This window comes from Sturnira hondurensis, unplaced genomic scaffold, assembly GCF_014824575.4.
Source record: "Sturnira hondurensis isolate 20B ecotype Veracruz unplaced genomic scaffold, ASM1482457v3 Scaffold0009935, whole genome shotgun sequence".
In the NCBI taxonomy this organism is placed as follows: Eukaryota; Metazoa; Chordata; class Mammalia; order Chiroptera; family Phyllostomidae; genus Sturnira; species Sturnira hondurensis.
The window spans coordinates 2,024,024-2,042,105 of record NW_028082566.1 but is presented as its reverse complement, the minus strand read 5'-3'; the positions used below and the strand labels follow the sequence as shown (position 1 = coordinate 2,042,105).

Sequence of the window (18,082 nt, the reverse complement as noted above, 5' to 3'; positions counted from 1 at the left end):
ATGTATTCTAAAATGTGAGAGCCAATAACATCTAAAAAGAAAGTGTTTAAAATTAATTAACATTGACACAATTAAAAAGTGATTATATATTTAGTAGAATAATTTTCATGGCACATGGAGAGCTGGCATATGAAATTCTGATTCCAAAGAGTTTATAACCTAAGAAGAAACCAACATACTGCAAATTATGTTAAGAGACAGAGATTGAAAATAGAAAATAATGGATGCTCTTCATTAAGTGATTATTTGAAATTATGTTATGTTTTTAACTATCTACTATTCAGTAGTAATGAGAGTGGAGCAGAGGGATTCTGGATTCATATTGGAGATCGAGTCCATTGTACTTGGTGACCCAGTTGGTATATTGCATTCGAGAGAGTAAATGCATTTTTATTTTTTTGTCTTTAATTCTTTTATTTTGAAATAAACTCTTGAAATAGAATACTGTCCTCATACAGTTAATATTACCAACTTTTTAATAACTTCACTAATTATAATGGATAAAAGGACTATCCCTTTATTTACCATTGTTAAATAAATAAGGATAAATAATTTATCATTATTAACTAATGATAAATCATAGTTATGGTACACCTGTTTACGATAAAAAGAATAATCCTTTTATCCATCATTGTGAACTGTGAAATCATAGTATATTTTTTTCTTCCCTCTTTTTAAAATATATTTTATTGATTATACCATTACAGTTGTTCTATTCCCCCCCCTTCATTCCCCTCCACCCGCACACTCCCTCCCCCACTATTCTCCCCCCCTTAGTTTATGACTACGTGTCTCAATTTCTTTAGATTCTATATTTTCCCCACTATTCTCGCCCTCCCCCCTATCTATTTTCTACCTACCGTCTATGCTATTTTCTGTACTTTCTCCCCCCTTCTCCTCCTCCCACCCCCTGTTTCTAACCCTCCATGTGTTCTTCATTTCTATGGTTCCACTCCTGATCTAGCTGTCCTCTTGGTTTGCTTTTGTTTTAGGTGTGGTTGTTAATAACTGTGTGTTTGCTGTCCTTTCACTGTTAATATTTTTCATCTTCTTTTTCTTATATAAGTCCCTTTAGCATTTCATATAATAAGGGCTTGGTGATGATGAACTCCTTGAACTTGACCTTATCTGAGAAGCACTTTATCTGTCCTTCCATTCTAAATGAAAGTTTTGCTGGATAAAGCAATCTTGGCTGTAGGTCTTTGGATTTCATGACTTGGAATACTTCTTTCCAGCCCCTTCTTGCCTGTAAGGTCTCTTTTGAGAAATCCGCTGACAGTCTGATGGGTACTCCTTTGTAGGTGACTGTCCCCTTATCTCTTGCTGCTTCTAGGATTCTCTCCTTCATTTTAGTCTTGGCTAATGTAATTATGATGTGCCTTGGTGTGTTCCTTCTTGGGTCCAACTTCTTTGGGACTGTCTGAGCTTCCTGGATTTCCTGGAAGTCTATTTCCTTTGCCAGACTGGGGAAGCTCTCCTTTATTATTTGTTCAAATAAGTTTTCCACTGGTGGCTGTTTCTTTCCCACTTCTGGTACCCCTATAATCTGGATGTTGGAACGTTTAAAGATGTCCTGGAGGTTCCTAAGCCTCTCTTCATTTTTTGAATTGTCATTTCTTCATTCCTTTCTGGTCAGATGTTTCGTTCTTCCTTCTGGTCCATTCTATTGATTTGAGTCCCAGTTTCCTTTCCATCGCTATTGGTTTCCTGGACATCTCCCTTCATTTCAATTAGTTTAGCCTTCATATGTTCCTCTAATTTGTGACTGTAATCTACCAGTTCTGTGAGCATCCTGATAAATAGTGTCTTGAATTGTGCTTCTGAGAGGCTGGCAATCTGTTGGTCGCTTAGAGTTATTGGCTCTGGGACTTTGAGTTATTCTTGCTCCATTTTTTGGGCTGTTCATGCCTGTTCTGTAGCAGGATCGGAGCCCTAGGTGTTCACTAGAGCAGGGCAACTCAGTCGCTGGGTTGTGATGTTGTATGAGGGGGTGGGGTCAAAGAGGGACAATGGCTTCCCTCTGCCGCCTGCTGCCGCGACCCCCACCCTCACCGCAGCCACCACCGTCACCAGGCCCACGTTGTTCCACTGCACGTGAGTGTGCCACCGCTGTCAGCCCTCCACCACTGGGTTCGCCCCCTGGGGCCTGCGTGGTCCGTCTCACTGTGCGCGAATGTGCGACCACAGTCAGTCTGTCCCACACCCTTGACTGGTTCCGGGCTGCCTTCGCACCTAGGTCAGGGGATCTGTCCTGCCTGACCCAGCTCCGCTGCTGGCTCCGCCTCTCTTACCGTCCCCCTTGAACGGTTCGTAGTTGTCGGACTTCCGTATAATTCCGTTTTCTGGTCTTTGGGTGTGTCCTAGTTCTCCAAACCTTTGTTGTGTTCAAACTTGGTTGTGGGAGAAGGCACAGTGTTTCCACCTATGCCTCCATCTTGGTGGAAGAGAGTAAATGCATTTTTAAAATGACTTTGCATTTTCTTTTTTTTCTTTCTTTTTTAAAAAAAAATATTTAATTATTTTTCAAGTACAGTTTTCTGCCTATTACTCCCATCCTATCCCGCCCCCGTACTCCCCCCTCCCTCCCATTTCTACCCTTCTCAGTTGTTGTCCATGTGTCCTTTATATATGTTCCTCTAAATCCCTCCCCTATTTCCCCTGAAATTCTCTCCCCTCTCCCACCCTGAACGTGCCTGAGCTCGTCTGACTTTGGATTTTCTGTTGTGAATAATTAAGTGCAAAGTGACATCATTAACTGAGTTAACTAATGTAGAAGCATGGGCAAATGTTATTAAAAACAGTTATGGAAACCTGGCCGGCAGAGGGAGAGAGAAAGCATCTTGTGATAAAATCTGAAGGACTCCAACCTAGAAAACCCAGGTAAGGTAAACAACAGGTAGACACAGTAAGGCATAATATGGTCCAAGTGAGGCATAATATGTTGAAAATGAAGCATTGCTCTAAATTTCTTTCTAAATTTTATAATATTTCTCTCAATGTTTATGTTATTTCAAACATACTAGCATGTCATTATCAAGTAACATCTAAAAGTCCCTCTGTACAAAATATGTTGTCAAGAGACACAAAGGCACAAGACACAAGTTCTGAGAAAAGAAGAGGGCATGATTCCCAATATTTCATCAGGGAGTGACTAGAAGTCTGATGGTACTGGTAGAGATACAGATGTTGAAAGAAGAAGTTTAGTTTTCATTCACTTTTTGGAAATTAGCCTTGTTCAGTATAAATAAAATGATTTTTTATAGAATTTCTCAGAATTCCTGGTAGTTAGCAAGCAGTAACTACTCTCTTGATTTTTTTAAAAATAAACTTCTTGCAGAAGTGATGAAAGCCAATTTTTTTCCACTTGTTTGAGCCCAAGAAGAATTTGGAAGGAACTTAAAATTTCAGGATTTAGCACCATAAAAATAAGATTAGGAATGAGCCTTTAGGTAAGAAAATAAATTCTGAAAAATATATAAACAGAGCCAAGGAAATTTCATGCAAACCCTTTCCAAGTGGTTGGAGTCATTTTTCTATCTTCTGAATGTGAACCTGAACAAGCACAAACTCTTAGAAGTTCTTCAGAAAGATCAGTGTTGTGTTCCAGTCAGTCACTCCTTACACACTCCCAACTACTGTTCAAAGAGCTGAGGAGTAGTTTCTCCTGTGGAAGTAAAAAAGAAGAGATTCATTGGGTTATGGTCTTCTTAATAGCTGCTGAGATTCCAGGAATTCAGAGTGTCTTTTAAGAACTTTGTGTGCATGTGGAAACACAGTGAGGGACCAATTAATCCTTGTTGACAGATGGGTGACACTGAACCCTGCAGTAAGCCCCTGAGGTCTGAACAAATGAGTTCAGGAACACAGTAGGAAGAAAAATCTTAAATACCAAAACATTGCCTGAAACAGGTGAGTCACTCATTTGTTATATCCCCGAAGCAAAGATGAATCAAGAAAGATCAAATAAAAGTTTCCCCCCATTTTTACCCCAGGAAATCTTCCGAGTTAGTTGTGTCTCTGAATTACCACGTGAAACCAGAGAGGGGCTAGGATGGATCCTTAGCTTTGGTAGTTCCGGAGGTATTTAGCTACTGGTGGTAACTTCCAACTCTCAACTGGTCATATTAAGGAAGATTGGATTACTGTGTTCTCTAACCATATTAAGAGATATTTATGAAGCACCAGGGCAGAGAAAATAGCACTGGGCTTATAATCAGGCTTGAATCTAATTCTCAATTTTGCTTCATACTAGGTGGGAAAATTTGAGCTGCAGGACCCTCGTCCATAAATGAGGACAACAATACATGCTCCAACTGTATATGATAAGAATTAAGCAAACTAATATGTTGCAAACTTTCCTGGACAAAGTGGGCACCTGATAAATGATAAAACTTTAAAAAAATCCTTAAACAGATATTTGTGGATGACGTGGTATGGGCCAAACTGTACAGAAAACTTAGAAGTGAATTAAGTACTTAAAAACTATCTCCTTTTTATTATTCTAATAGCATCACTATTTATATTTAAATTTTTCAATTTTCCTCATGGTTAGGTGAAGATGAAGATTTTATTAAAAAAGAGAATCAGAGATAAATTCTAAATTGCAAGTGCTCTGCATGTGTACTTTGATAAAAGCAGCATCTGACGTGGAAGGCATCCTCAGTCAGGCCGGCCCCTTGAATGGCTGCCACTAACTAGATTCCCACAAGGAGGCACATGAACTGAATACAACTTTCCATTTGGGGCTCATTGTACCAATTGACAGAGGTTTTTTGGTGTCATCCCCATCGTTCCCATCTTCTTAAAGGGCCTGCCATTCTAAGGAAAATTAAAAAGCAATATACCTATCCTTTCCTAGGACTAGGAAATGATTTCTCTCACAAATATTGGCACTAAAAAGAGGCATGCAAATGTACACCTTCTAAAAATATGTCATCTTTTCTATAATTTTACGGATGCCCATGCAGAAAGGCCCTCCATGAATGTTTATGACATCCAGTCACATGATAGGGTAGGTCTTTTAGATTTCATGTTTTACTTAGAAATAAACATTTGGCCCCACCACAGCCTTGAACATGGGTATTAAAATCAGAAAAAGATTAATTATTCAAATGTATGTAAAAGAACAGAGAAGAACCCAGTGGGCTTGGTGAGAAGATATATCTGCTTGCTTCCCTTAATTTGAATTTCTTTTGATTAGATATAATAAGTATAAGGAAAACTGACTGTCACAACCAATTAGATTTACTCTTACCTTTTATTGGCAATATTCCAAAATACCAGCTGGTCTCCCCACAAGCATACAGAGGCAAGGCTATGAAAGAAGCGAGTGTGTCTGCGTGGGAGATGGGCAAGATGACAGTCACAGTCCTTTTTCATTTCTAAGTACAGCCAGGGAACCATGTATCTGTAGCTCCTAAAAATGTCCAGAAAGTCTTAGTCACAGATGTACTCAACTGGTCCCTCAAGCCCGGGACTAAAGAGGACCATTTGCCTTAGCATGAGACATACACACACTCTTAAACTTTCTCTGTCTCTAATTGTCATCTTTTTGCCTCAAAAACTGGGGGAAAGCAAAGTGAGGGCAGTGAGGGAAATAATTTAATACTGTACTTGTTTTTTGTTTGTTTGTTTTTCTAGTATGGCCACTTAGAATGGGCATTTGAAGTCCCCTCTCTGTGACTTCACTCAGAGTTGAAAGAAACTGGTTCTGGCGGCAATGTGATGTATTCCACAAAGCTGAGGCTATCCATGTAAGAATGGTCTGTCAAGCAGCTATATCCAAAGCCAATGCAAAGATGAACTAGTTGGCTCTGGTTGTTTGTGAATTAATCACAAGTAAAGAACTGGCATGTTATTTGTTAAAGAGAAAAAAAATAAGCCCACGAAACCCACTAAATGTATGCTGACCATTTTATAGAACAGGATCCAAATTCTGAGGCCTGGGTTCCTTCTGTTCCCTGCCCTCAGCCCCCAACCCCCAGGCCCAGTATAGTCTTACTAAATATTCACTAAAAAGGTATTTTTAAAACGAACAAACTAAATTTTGTATTTCAAAGTCACAATTATTCGATAGCTTTTAACTATGTATTTTAAGCATTTAAATTCAATTCTTACATGTACCCTGCTATGTAAGCATTATGTTCTTCATTTTACAGATAAAGCAATGAAGGTTCTAAAAGGTTAAGTATCTTGCGAGAGGTCACACACTCCTGTGAGGGCAATAGAATCCAAATAAAATTATTTCTAACCTCAAATCTCATGCTCTTGTGAAGCATTGCTTTGCATTTCCAAAGAAGTAGGTGAGCCAATTATAAAAGTCCCTATAGTTATAGCCTCATCTTGCCCCCAAATAATGTTATTTGAGCATGTGTGAGCATGTGCTTGTTGGCCAATAGGCAGTTAGAAGTTACTTTTACATTTTCCTGCAAATAATTGGTCTTTACTCTATTGGAAATGCTTTCTCCGTTTTCAAAGAGGAATGCATTCTTGCAATCTAGCATTTTGTGAGAGGGAAAAGGCCAGAGTCAACAGTCAGGAATGAATACAACTGCTGGGATAAGCTGCCAGCAAACCATTAACCCCTGGCCAAAAAAGAAATCTATTTTATTTGGCATATGGGCTCACAATTGCCAAACAAATAGGAGCAACAAGATTAGTGGGTTTCACTAGATTGAAAAGCCCATCAAAGCCACTATCACTTACATGATCAAGCTTTCAATATGTATTTATAAAGTAATATCAACTTTGATTATCCTAAATAAGGGGAATATAACAAATGTTTGCAACTTTTATGGCTCAACACTTGATATTCTTAAATACATATGGTTTGCTTCGAAGTAGAGTCATGTCCATAGTAGGAACCTAAGATTTAGGACATTGAACCCTATCATTTTACAGAAGGAAAATCCACATCCGTGACGAGTGAAATGGCCAAAGATCACACCAGCTTCAGAGTCACATCTCGAGTCCAAATATTCTCTTTTGCCCAAAGTTATGCAACTAGCTATTGGAATTGGAAGTAGGACTTCAGCTGTTTTTTTCTTCTTAATTCTCGATATAACTTAGCATTTTGCTCTCAAAGAGGCATACGGAGAAAAAAATCAAAATCAAAATAAACTGGTACATATACAGACAATATGATAAAATAGGTATCCAAAAGCAAAAACAAAAATGAAAAAATTTTAAGCTGCTGTGTAACAGCTTTCAATGTTTAATTCATCTGTTTAATTCCCCCAACACTGTTTTCTCATAAGACTTAGGTTCTTCAATCACAAATTCTTCTATCGAAGTGATTTCAAGAACTTCATGGTTTGGAAATTCTCATTCATACTTCCGGGTCTATGTAACAGACCATAGTCTTAAAACCCCTATTTCCCAATTTCTGTTACAAACATCAGAGGCAAGAAATAGTCCTCATGAAGGGTTGGCTAAAAGTTAGGAAAGCTGCTTATTCCAATTGCTCTTATTTTAGCAAAATTGAGTCCTAAGCATCTAGTCAGAATCTTAGACCTCCTCCACAGGAAAAAAAAATGAACATATATTCATACATGCAGTATTCTGTACATAATTTCAGGAGGGTTATTAAACCACTGAAATGTCTCTAAGGGTCCATTGATTTTATATATATAAAGAACTTCTGTTTTTAACTTGTTTAAAATTTTATTATAGAGAATTTCAAACACACTTAAGAGTAGACAAGAATAGACAGAGTAATAAAGTGTACCTCCTTGTACACATTACCCAACCCCAGCAGCCATTAATCCCAGGCTGATTATACGCTGTTTCTATCTTAGGTTGTTCTTAAGTCAAGGTAGACCATCAGATTCATATAAGATATATTGCTGGCTCCTGAACTGCTTTCACCAAATTACCCTTAGGCATGATTATAATTTTGAAATGCCTTGGTGAATACTTGAACTGACCCCTAGAAGGAATTTGCTTTTGTATCCTTTATAAACTTGTTGAGGAAGTTATCCACTCCATACCACTCCACCCCCTTCCCAGTGCTCAGTGTTCAAATATATGCGCTTCTCTAAACAACTTCTTTGGGATTATTTTATGAATACTATGAATCCTGTAATTGAACAGTTTTCACTATAGGTTTTTTTGGTAGATTTTTTCTTTATGAAAAGCTGTTATACCTCAAAGGTCAAATTGATTTTTATCCTCTGATTTTTCCTTTGTTTTCTTTCCCAGAAATTCTTAAAATCAGTTGGAGTAAATAACCATGACTTCATTTTGTCAAAGGCAGGTAGTTAGTTAATACTTGTAATAACTGATATAAAGTTGAAACTGTTTCAGAATTCTTCCCAAGAGACCTATTTGAAGCAAACCCAACTAACTTTCTGAAAAGACATCTCTTTTAATTTTTCATAGCATTAGACAACTCATGAAAATAATTTGGTTATATGACCTAAAGGAAAGTTTAACATTAACCATACTGAATTGCAGGCGTTTTATTACATATTCTATGCCAATTTCCAAGAAAGTAAAGCTTTTCTATTTTATAAGTCTGTATATTTTATACCTTGACTCTATTCTGTAATATCAGTGGATAAAGTGTGGACAGATTAAAAATGAGGTGGAATTTGGGGAGGAATCATACAAGAAAAAATATTAAAGTAAGAAGAAACACTACAAGATGAAAATTCTCAAAATTAATTAACCAGTAAAAATTTTAATATTCGTTTTGTCTCAATGGCTTCCTGTTTTCAAGCAAGTGTTTTCTGTGTGAAAATTGGAGTGCATGAATTTTTTAAACTATCTTTGTCTGAAAATTCATCCATGCATTGTTTCAGTATGTCAAAGGAAGAAAGTGTACTCTCTCCTTTAACCTTTGTTTTCATGCATTTCTGTCACAAATGGATGAAAATAAGTACCATTTTCTCACCTCATCCTCAACAATTGAGTCAGGAAACACATACAATTAAATAATTTGCTGAAGGTATACTTTTATAACATTTACTCGGAATTCCCAATTGATTAGGCTAAGTCCAAAAACAAAGCTTTTAACCTCTACTTTATTATTTTTTCAGTCTAAATTCTTACGGCTGAATCAATTTGTAAAATGACAAATTCTAAATAGACCTTCCTCTACAACTACAGTCAGAAATACCAATCTTGTAAGATCAAGCCACAGTACTTGATTGCATTTCTTAGCTTGTTTTTCTTTATGTAATAATCATATCTGCTTAAATTCCAGATCTTAAAGTAAATACAAACTTACATATTTGTATATTCTACCCCCCAAAAGTTAGTTTCTAGTCTTACACATTCTAATGCTGCATCTATCATGAGTAGTTCTCAGTGATCACTCATAAAAATGGATCCTGTACTTTGAGAAATTTGCAGAAATGTTCTTCAAGTCTTCAGTAGCTAAATAGATCGATTGCTTTTCTTATCTTGATTAGCCTCAAGCAACTGAGGAAAATAAGTTAGAGAGGTTGTGAATAATGCAGGTGAGTAATTGCATGAAGCACTTTTCTAATTATCACAAAAAACATTTTCCGAAGTTGTAGATGGAACAGCGTGTTCTTATGACATGCCTCTTGGCGGAAAGCTTGCTATGGTCAACAAATTTGGGAGACTAGGATTAATATCTTGCTTTTTGTGACTCCCAGTGTGCATCTGGACTTTTTAATTAAAATGTACTCTCTCTTTTTTCCCAGAATCCCTCTTTGCTCCTTAATCTACACAGACCTTTGATTATGGATAATACTGTAGAAAGTACCTGAGATCAGAATGAAAACTGACATATCTTTAAGTGACCCCACCTCCTTGGCCACAGGAATTGGTGGAGCTATAGGAAACTTTTCCAAGCTGGTTCCATCATAGAAACTCATTAATTCAGCCATAGTGATTGGCCTGTGGGTGGGTTGTGACCCAGAATTTACAAATCAGAATCTTTCCTTGATAATTTTCCCACTAGAGTTAGGTTAAAAGATACCATCTCTTTGATCTTGAGAATATATGATTGTAAGCTTGGTACTCTTGTGTATCTGGAGAAGTTAGTCTGCGAGTATGAAGCAATATGCAAAGGAAAAAGAGATGAAAGACAGATACATGGAAGACACAGGTGTTCATTAACTTTCTCTGGTTGTCCCAAAGTGGCACAACATCAGCTCTTGCTTCAGTTGGATTCCTGTCGCTGAAAGCAAAGATCTCAACTAGGATGCCGCAGAGGAGATTGTAACACTTGAGCTAAACTACTACAGAAAAGTTCCCTGTGCCCAGCATTGCTAGGTGAAAGGACATTTGGGAATGTTTGTAATCTAAGAGGACATAATGTGTGATTGGGAAACAGTAAATAGATATGTGTCTCTGATGTAATATATGTACAGGGAACATCTGATTTGGTTATTGTTTTTGCTTTGATTTTTATCCAACTACTTTTCAAAGAATCGTTGGATAAAAAACAAGGTCTATAACAGGAGATAAACTTCAAATGCATTATGAATTTCTACACTTATGGGAGTTTTCTCCTAGTCATGCATTTACTGAAGTGACCTACATGAAACATCTATTTTTTAAAACTGGACAAGTAGAGCCCTACATGTTGCATGGATGATGGGCTTTGGGGAAGTACTGGTACCCCCATGAAGCAAAAGCCTGGTGGCTTCCTGCCACAGACCCATATTTGAATAAAGCATTCCCTCTCCCTCCTAGTTCAGTCATTGGCTTCCACGTACTGTTGCTTCTGAGGAAATGTTCTACTGCCAAAACATATATAAGAACCACCAATGGACAGCTTCTCAATTCTCACTGTAAAGCTATGGGATATACTCATTATCTCCATTTTAGAGTTGAAGGAACTAAAGCATAAAAGTATGCTCAAGATTACCTAAGCAATAGAAGGCAGAGGCAGGACTTGAACTTTATTTTCTTTGTCTGGGCCCAGAGCCACATGGTATTATCCCCAGTTAACCCTTACACTCCTGCTATGACAGTGGCCTGCCTACTGATCCTCGTATTTTCCCATTTGTTCAGTTGAAATCTAAGCAGCCGAGGTCCAAGGGCACCCCTGTAGTCTGACAGGTCTTCAGAAAACTTATAATTGACTGGATGCAGGAAGGAAATACACTCCAGAGCACTCACGAAACACTGCTCAAGTGGAAAGGGAAAGCATCTTCCTGAGGCCCTGCTGAAGAATTCAGAGGAGTGTCTAAGGGAAGAAGCGATCGGTTCTGTTTCGGAGGTGGGGGTAGGAGAAGCAGGGATTAACTCGGGCTAGGGGTCATGAGCAGGCTAGGGCAGTTGACGATTGAGTACTCCTGGCCATAGATGGAAGAGTAGAGAAGGCCCAGGGCATCGCAGGTGGTAACAGCACTAGCCACTCAGTGAAGGGGTCAGTAGAGCATCGTCCACCTGCCATGGTACCCTGGAAGCGTTTCTGGTGAAGTTGGCTTTATCCATGTCTGTCATACTAAACTGACCAAAAACAGGCAGCTCTGTTCTTTTTCCATCTAAGCTGACTTTTACTTTCAGCTCCAGACAGAATTTTACTCTTTCACTTCCCTGAACTTGATGCTCTCCCATCAGGAGTTTTATTGTACTCAAGCATTTTCAACAACAACCAGCCCCTGATACGTACCTGCTATACCTAATATGTAGTAAGCATGCCTCTGGGCAGCAGGGACTCAATCATTACCCTGAGACACTGTCTTCCCTCCACCCAGGGCCAGTTATACACTTTGAAAGAATCCAAAGTAACATCTTAGCACGACAAGGTGGAAGATCCCTGAGCTGAACAGTAAAATAAATGTCTTTCTGATGTTATGGATTTTAAATATTATCTCTCTGCTGGGTGAGGGGACAACTGCTATTTCCTGAGGGAGAACATGAATGAGAATGGATAACTCATCCCTTGCCCCAGGTCCCTGAAAGTTAGATTATGCGATGGAGAGAGTATAAAATATTTAAAAAATATCAAGTTTTCACTGCAGGTCACAGTGGTTTCCTTCACCTTCTTCCTAATCCTCTTGTTCCACCCCTTAGCTTTCCTTCCCACCTTGTGCTCTATGATTAGAAAAGGTTCAGAGCTTACAGTTGGAAGAATTGTTCATATTATAATATTATGAATTGAGCACTCACTACATGCTGAATTTAGTCAGCACAGCTAAAACTACGATTTGGATGTATTCCTTGAAGTTGTTCACAGTCTAGAGATTTTAATACATATGAACACAAAAGGTATCACGACAAGAATAAAACTAGAAGTGTAATGGCATCATCAGCAACAGCAAAAAACTAGGAATTTGGGATGGACCATGGTGTCCAAATTTAAGCCTCAAAAAAGATATTTATTTTACAAAACTACCTAGAGCAGTTTTCAACTTATCATAAAACACAGAGATTGTTAAACACTGCCAAAATTTAATTGAAGTTTTGCTTCTCAATATGTATCTCCCGGTATGAGGCATCTTTCCTGAAGGAAATAAGCCTGGGCAGTTTTAAAAAATCAAGACAATCCAGTGGAAGAAATATAATATTCTAAATTGGCTTTACAGTTGTCCCTACAGGGAAAAACAATTCACCGGATTGATGATTTTTTTCATGTTTGACATTCAGTAAGTATGTGAAAAGTAAAATATGTATTTACTACCTACCATGTGAGTACAGAAATTGTTTCTAATAGTGTTGTGATATGCATTTTCTTATATGCATTTTAAACTATAGATATAAAGCATATATATGTATATATATAAAATCCCTCAAGAAAATAGGGATCTTACATATAAAATGACTTTAAATAGTAATTCAGTTAGGTCTCTAATTTGTATTTGGAATGTGGAAGAGAACTGAAGATGAAGACCACAATTACATAAGCTTGAGCCATTAGAGAGATTAAATATAACACACATAAACATGAAGAGTTTATTTAGAATAAATCAAATACCCTGATGTTGAAGCCACAAACTACGAAATTGTGTTTGGTTTTCATACTGACACCAAAACTTCAGAGTGGTATTCACAATTCACTGAACCATTTTTGGCAGCCACATTCTGTTTGTACTGAGACAGCCCGTACATTCAGGCAAGTACAAGAATGGGTGTGCATAGCCGATGTCATTTGTCGTCAAAGGACAGAGCATTGCCGAGACCCTGCAGTCACTCTAAGACGAAGGTTTTCAGGTCGGATCATTTGTATTAGGTCAAAAATTGAAAAAGTGATTTTTTTCTTTTATTTTTGCAAGTGATTGAGGTTTATTATTCATTATCTATCAGAATAAAATACTGTGTAGAGTGTGGCAAATTTTTAATGTATCTATGTAGAAAAATAGTAGGATAGAAAATACTACCACAAAACAAAGCCTCTTTGAAACAGTGTAGGTGCTGCGCCTTCCCTGGTGCCATTTATTTTCCTTCCATGCCTTTGCCCTGACACATTAAGTACAGGGTGTCGCATCTCTGCACCTTTCTAGAACTGGTGCTTTCCACAGCTCTCTGCAGCAAGTGGCAGAGAGGTACAAGGGTATGGCTGTTGGAGCCTGGCCAACCTGAGATCTAGTCCTACCTCTGATGGGCCTTGGCCATGAACCAATCATTTTACCTAAATTCCAAGTTACGTGATCTATAAAATTGGGACAATAAGACCCACCATTCTAGGCTGGGGTATTACTGTCAAAACACACATAAAGGCCAGTGCAATGTCTGCCTCGTGGCTGTAGAACAGTAATTATGGGCTCTCATAGTCATTACTAGTGTCATTGTTTTATTTGATTTTTTTTTTGAGAGAGAGTAAGAGAGAGGCATCAATGTGCTGTTCCACTTATTTATGCAATTCATTGGTTGATTCTTATATGTGCCCTGACCAGGGATTGAACCCCCAACCTTGGCGTATCAGGAAGGTGCTCTAACCAACTGAGCTACCCAGCCAGCTAGTGTCATTGTTATTGGTCCTGTTAGTGCAGCATCTGCATTAAAGAACCCCTTTGTCTGTGCCTGATGCTGATGTCCATGTAGCACGAAACACTCCTAAGAGGGCAATAGTGGAATCCATGAGTGTGGATAGACAGACACAATCATCTTCTGCCATATGGGAAACATGAATGTGCTTCTAATGACCAGAGATTAAAGACAAATACCCCTAAGCTTCTGAATATAAGAGGAATATTCCCCCCAAAAGGTGCATTAGGCCACTGTGAACATGGAAAATAATAAAGATTTAACCTATTATTAAACTTCCAAAGTTTGGCACAAATTGGTTATATTTACAAGCTATTGACTATAGTTTTTAGCCCAACCCTATTCCAGCAGTGTGTTCATTGAAGTTGGTGCCTAGTGAGCATGGAGGGTGGAAAGAAATAGTAGGCCTGCTTGGCCCCACTGTTCATCCCTTTCTCGAGCATTCCAGTGTGGGTAGGTCCTGTGCCCATTGCTTGACCACGGGAAGAACCCTTCTCGATGTAATTATTAGCCAAAGATGTAACAAGTCCAGAGCCTATTACATCATTTCTATTTTTTTTACCTTCACCCAAGGACATGCTCATAGACTTTGGAGAGAAGGGAAGGGGGGGGAGAAAGAGAGAGAAAGCAAAACTTCGATATTTCAGATGTGAGAGGGCAACATCCATTGTTTGGTCGCCTCTTGTATGAGCCCTGACTGGGGACTGAACCCACAACCTAGGTATGTGCCCTGACCAGTAATCAAACCCCCAAACTTTTGGTTTATGGGACAATGTTCCAACCACCTGAGCCACACTGACCAGGGCACATCATTTTTGTTTTTAATTCACAGCATAATATCTCAAGTAAATTACTCCTTAAATTTGAGTAGATGACTTATAATAATCCAAAATATTTTCCTGAAATCATTGAGTATATGCATCTAAATATCTTAAAAACCATTGGGATATGAAGTTAGACATGATCTCTTTGTAACAGTTATAACTATCCCAGATAACATTATTAGTATCTATGCTGTCATCTCTTTATCTTATTTTTTACCATGTCACATAGGGTTTTTTTTACTTAGTTATATTTGTTTCTTGATCTGTCACCTTCCGTTAGGAATTTGGGACTGCTAGGTCATAGGAAAAACATAAACATTAGTGATCTTATCATCTTTATATGGGCATATTGTATAAACAGATCACATGTGCTCACCCAAAATCCTTCATCAAATATTTCTGTTTTTCTTTAGTGATCTAAGAATAGAGAGGCTTTTTTATTTGTTTGTTTTGTTTTTAAGGAACCACTTGGTTTTCAGGCCTATGTAATCTGGCTTTCCCAAAGCTGGGAAAACGAACAATGATAACTGTTATCAATGAATTATTATACCCATTTTTGGTTTACATTGCAGGTTCATCCACCCTATTACCAAGTCTTCTCGGCTTACTGCTGCCTGCCTTGGGCACCCTTGTCCACTTGGAATTCTGAATGTGGTGTGACAGCTGCTGTCCCTGACCCAGCTCACAGGACACCCTTCCTCCCTGCAGTGACGACAGTTTCTTCCAATTCCTGCGGCTCCATCCTAAGCCAAATAAATGATTCTTTAACAAACTATCCAAGTAATTTACAACACATATTACGACTGAGGCATTCAGGAACCCCTTCATCCAAAAGAATAAACTTTTAAATGGCTATAAAGTGATTTTTAACTCGTTCCAATATGCCTTATAAACCACTTAACCTGATTCTGTGACAGTTGCATGAATTAATCCAATGGGACAAGTTACAGTGTTCGATTCCATAGGCTGTAGAGTGAAAGTAAAATCACCATACACAGGTGCTTTAAATTTAATAACAAGTTGTGAAATCTAATAGAGGTTGAAATGTTGATTGTATGTGGTAAGTGTAAGAGTAATACAGTCTCTTGTACTATCCCCTCTGTTTTGGGTCCTGCATATCTTTTGAATGGCCCCTATCATTCATGACATTTTTAGTTTCCTTCAAAAACAGTAGTGTGTAACTGAAACAACTTACTATAAATTCCGTTACCAAATCACTTTACTGAATGAGTTAAAAGATTGTGAATGTTAAAAACCAAATTCTAGAACTTACTATCAGTATTCTAATTTTGAAAGTAATTTTATAAATATTTGATTTTCAGAATCAGCAATACTTTTAAGTTAGTTTTTTTAATAGTAGAGTTAACATACCATATGAAGTTTTTTTTTACTTTTGTATTGTACTCTGAAATTATTTTATGCTTTTCTTATCATCAGTTTGAAACTTTGAAAAATCACAGCTCTTATCTAGAGTGGTATCATATTGCTGTATTCATTCATACATGGAATGATGAATTTTGAAAAGTAGAGTGCTTCCATTTTTTAATCAGAATATGACTGTCTTTGTACAGGTAGGGATAAATGACAGTTAAGTAAATATCAGAATTACATAATGATATTCTAATATCTTGGTTTTTGTGCTTCATTTTTAAGTAAAATCCTATCTTTATTGAAGGTATGGTATCAAGAAATCACCTGTAGGTTGGAAAAACTACAGTATTTCTTATTTCTTTAAATTGAGTTTTCAGCTCCCTTCCCATTTCAATGCAATACCGAAAACTAGCTAAAAATACCAAATCAATATGTTGCTAGTGGTACCTGGACGAGTATGCAAAAGTGAAAGGCCAGGAGGAGACAAATCCTGTGTTCATCCTATGACGTCTCCCAAGTGTTGTTGCTTTAGGTTTTTATATGTCGTGAAAAGGAAGATGCACATTTCTTCATTCTTCATGGTGTGCACGGAAATGTGTTTGAATGTAGACGTGAAAGAAATTGGGTAACAAGCATTAGCTGGCTCATGAAATAGTGCAGTGTCAGATGCTTCAAGAGGTATAATCCTATTTTATTAGCACAACCTTGTGAGCTAATGAGAGATAGAGTTTATCTTTTTAGAAAGGATACCTTATAGGTTCATAAAAAAATATTTACAGGAAGCAAAACAGATCTATTACTACTTTATCCCCCTTTCTTTAATTTGTATAATTTTTGTACCATATATCTATGTGTAAATGTTTAGAGCTTTCATTATGAAGGTATCACTATTTCATTAGTTTACATTTAACTCTTTGTTATAAAGTGAAACTTTTTAAAAATAGTTACAATGGATGATTTCTCAGTGGAAGTATGTCAACAGTCTTCAGAGCATCACCAGATTTCATAAAATATTTAATTATTTGAAAAAGAAACAAAATCTCTTCATACTTTAGGGAAATGAATACTCTCTAAGCCTCTGTACAAATGTTGGTGTTTTTGTTATTTTACATTGGGGTTTTTCTTTTGCAGTATGACCCATGTTGGGCATTTTTATATAATCAACAACTAAACCTTTTGCCAAATGCATGCTTGCCTTTTATTTTCTAACGTATGGTAATAAAGAGCGACACTGATTAGATTTTGCATGAAATGGTTCTGAAAGGTACGAAGAAAACAAACTTTGGAAGTTATTTGTTTGATTTTAAATTTGTGACCGAGATTAGGTAGATTACAATCTCTCATACACTGACAACTCATGCATTTCATTTCCTGACACAGCTGTACAAATCCGACTGGGACCATCAGTTTTAAAACTGTTGTCAAACTAATATATCATCTGCTTTAAGGCGCAAGATTCTTAATTAAAGTTTATATAGATCTAGACACATCTGTTGTTTCTTTGTATTTCAGAAAAGGTGATAGTAGTTTTATTTGATACTGATAAATATCAAATTGATTTTTTTAGTTATTTTTTATCATTTTTCCAATGGAGTAGTATAGGACTGTGCTTTGTCCTTTTTATGAATGAAAACAAATTATAAAGAAATAAATGTCTTACTGTTATCCAAGAAATAAGAATTGTTCTTTTAATTTACCTGAGGTTGAAAATTGATTTTTAAAAGGTTCCATTTCGAGTCTAATAGCATGGAAGAAATGTTGCTTGTTAAGGAATAGTTTAATGTTTGAAGGGTTCTACAAAAAAAAAAAAAAAAAGACACAAAGACACCCAGGAGCTTAAGCTGATACTCTAATAGAGGAATCGGCATAAAAGCATGACTCTGCAGTCAGGAGTCTGATACAAGTAAAGCCTTCTCTGAGTCCTGAACAGACTGAACCCCAAATTCTGAATCACAGGGCTTCCTGTGTTTTGCCTTACA

The 18,082-nt window shown here is 37.3% G+C and overlaps 1 protein-coding gene across 2 annotated transcripts in view; it reads left to right on the top strand.

Annotated features, from left to right (window-relative positions):
• CNTN1 (contactin 1) overlaps positions 1-17,586 on the top strand; it is a 309,382-nt gene extending 291,796 nt beyond the window's left edge. For both annotated transcript variants that reach the window (XM_037058153.1, XM_037058154.1), the window contains one exon: positions 15,305-17,586. In XM_037058153.1, the coding sequence (XP_036914048.1) occupies positions 15,305-15,381 (77 nt within the window). In that variant the 3' untranslated portion in view covers positions 15,382-17,586. The remainder of the gene's footprint in view (positions 1-15,304) is intronic.
• The last annotated feature ends 496 nt before the right edge of the window (positions 17,587-18,082 follow it).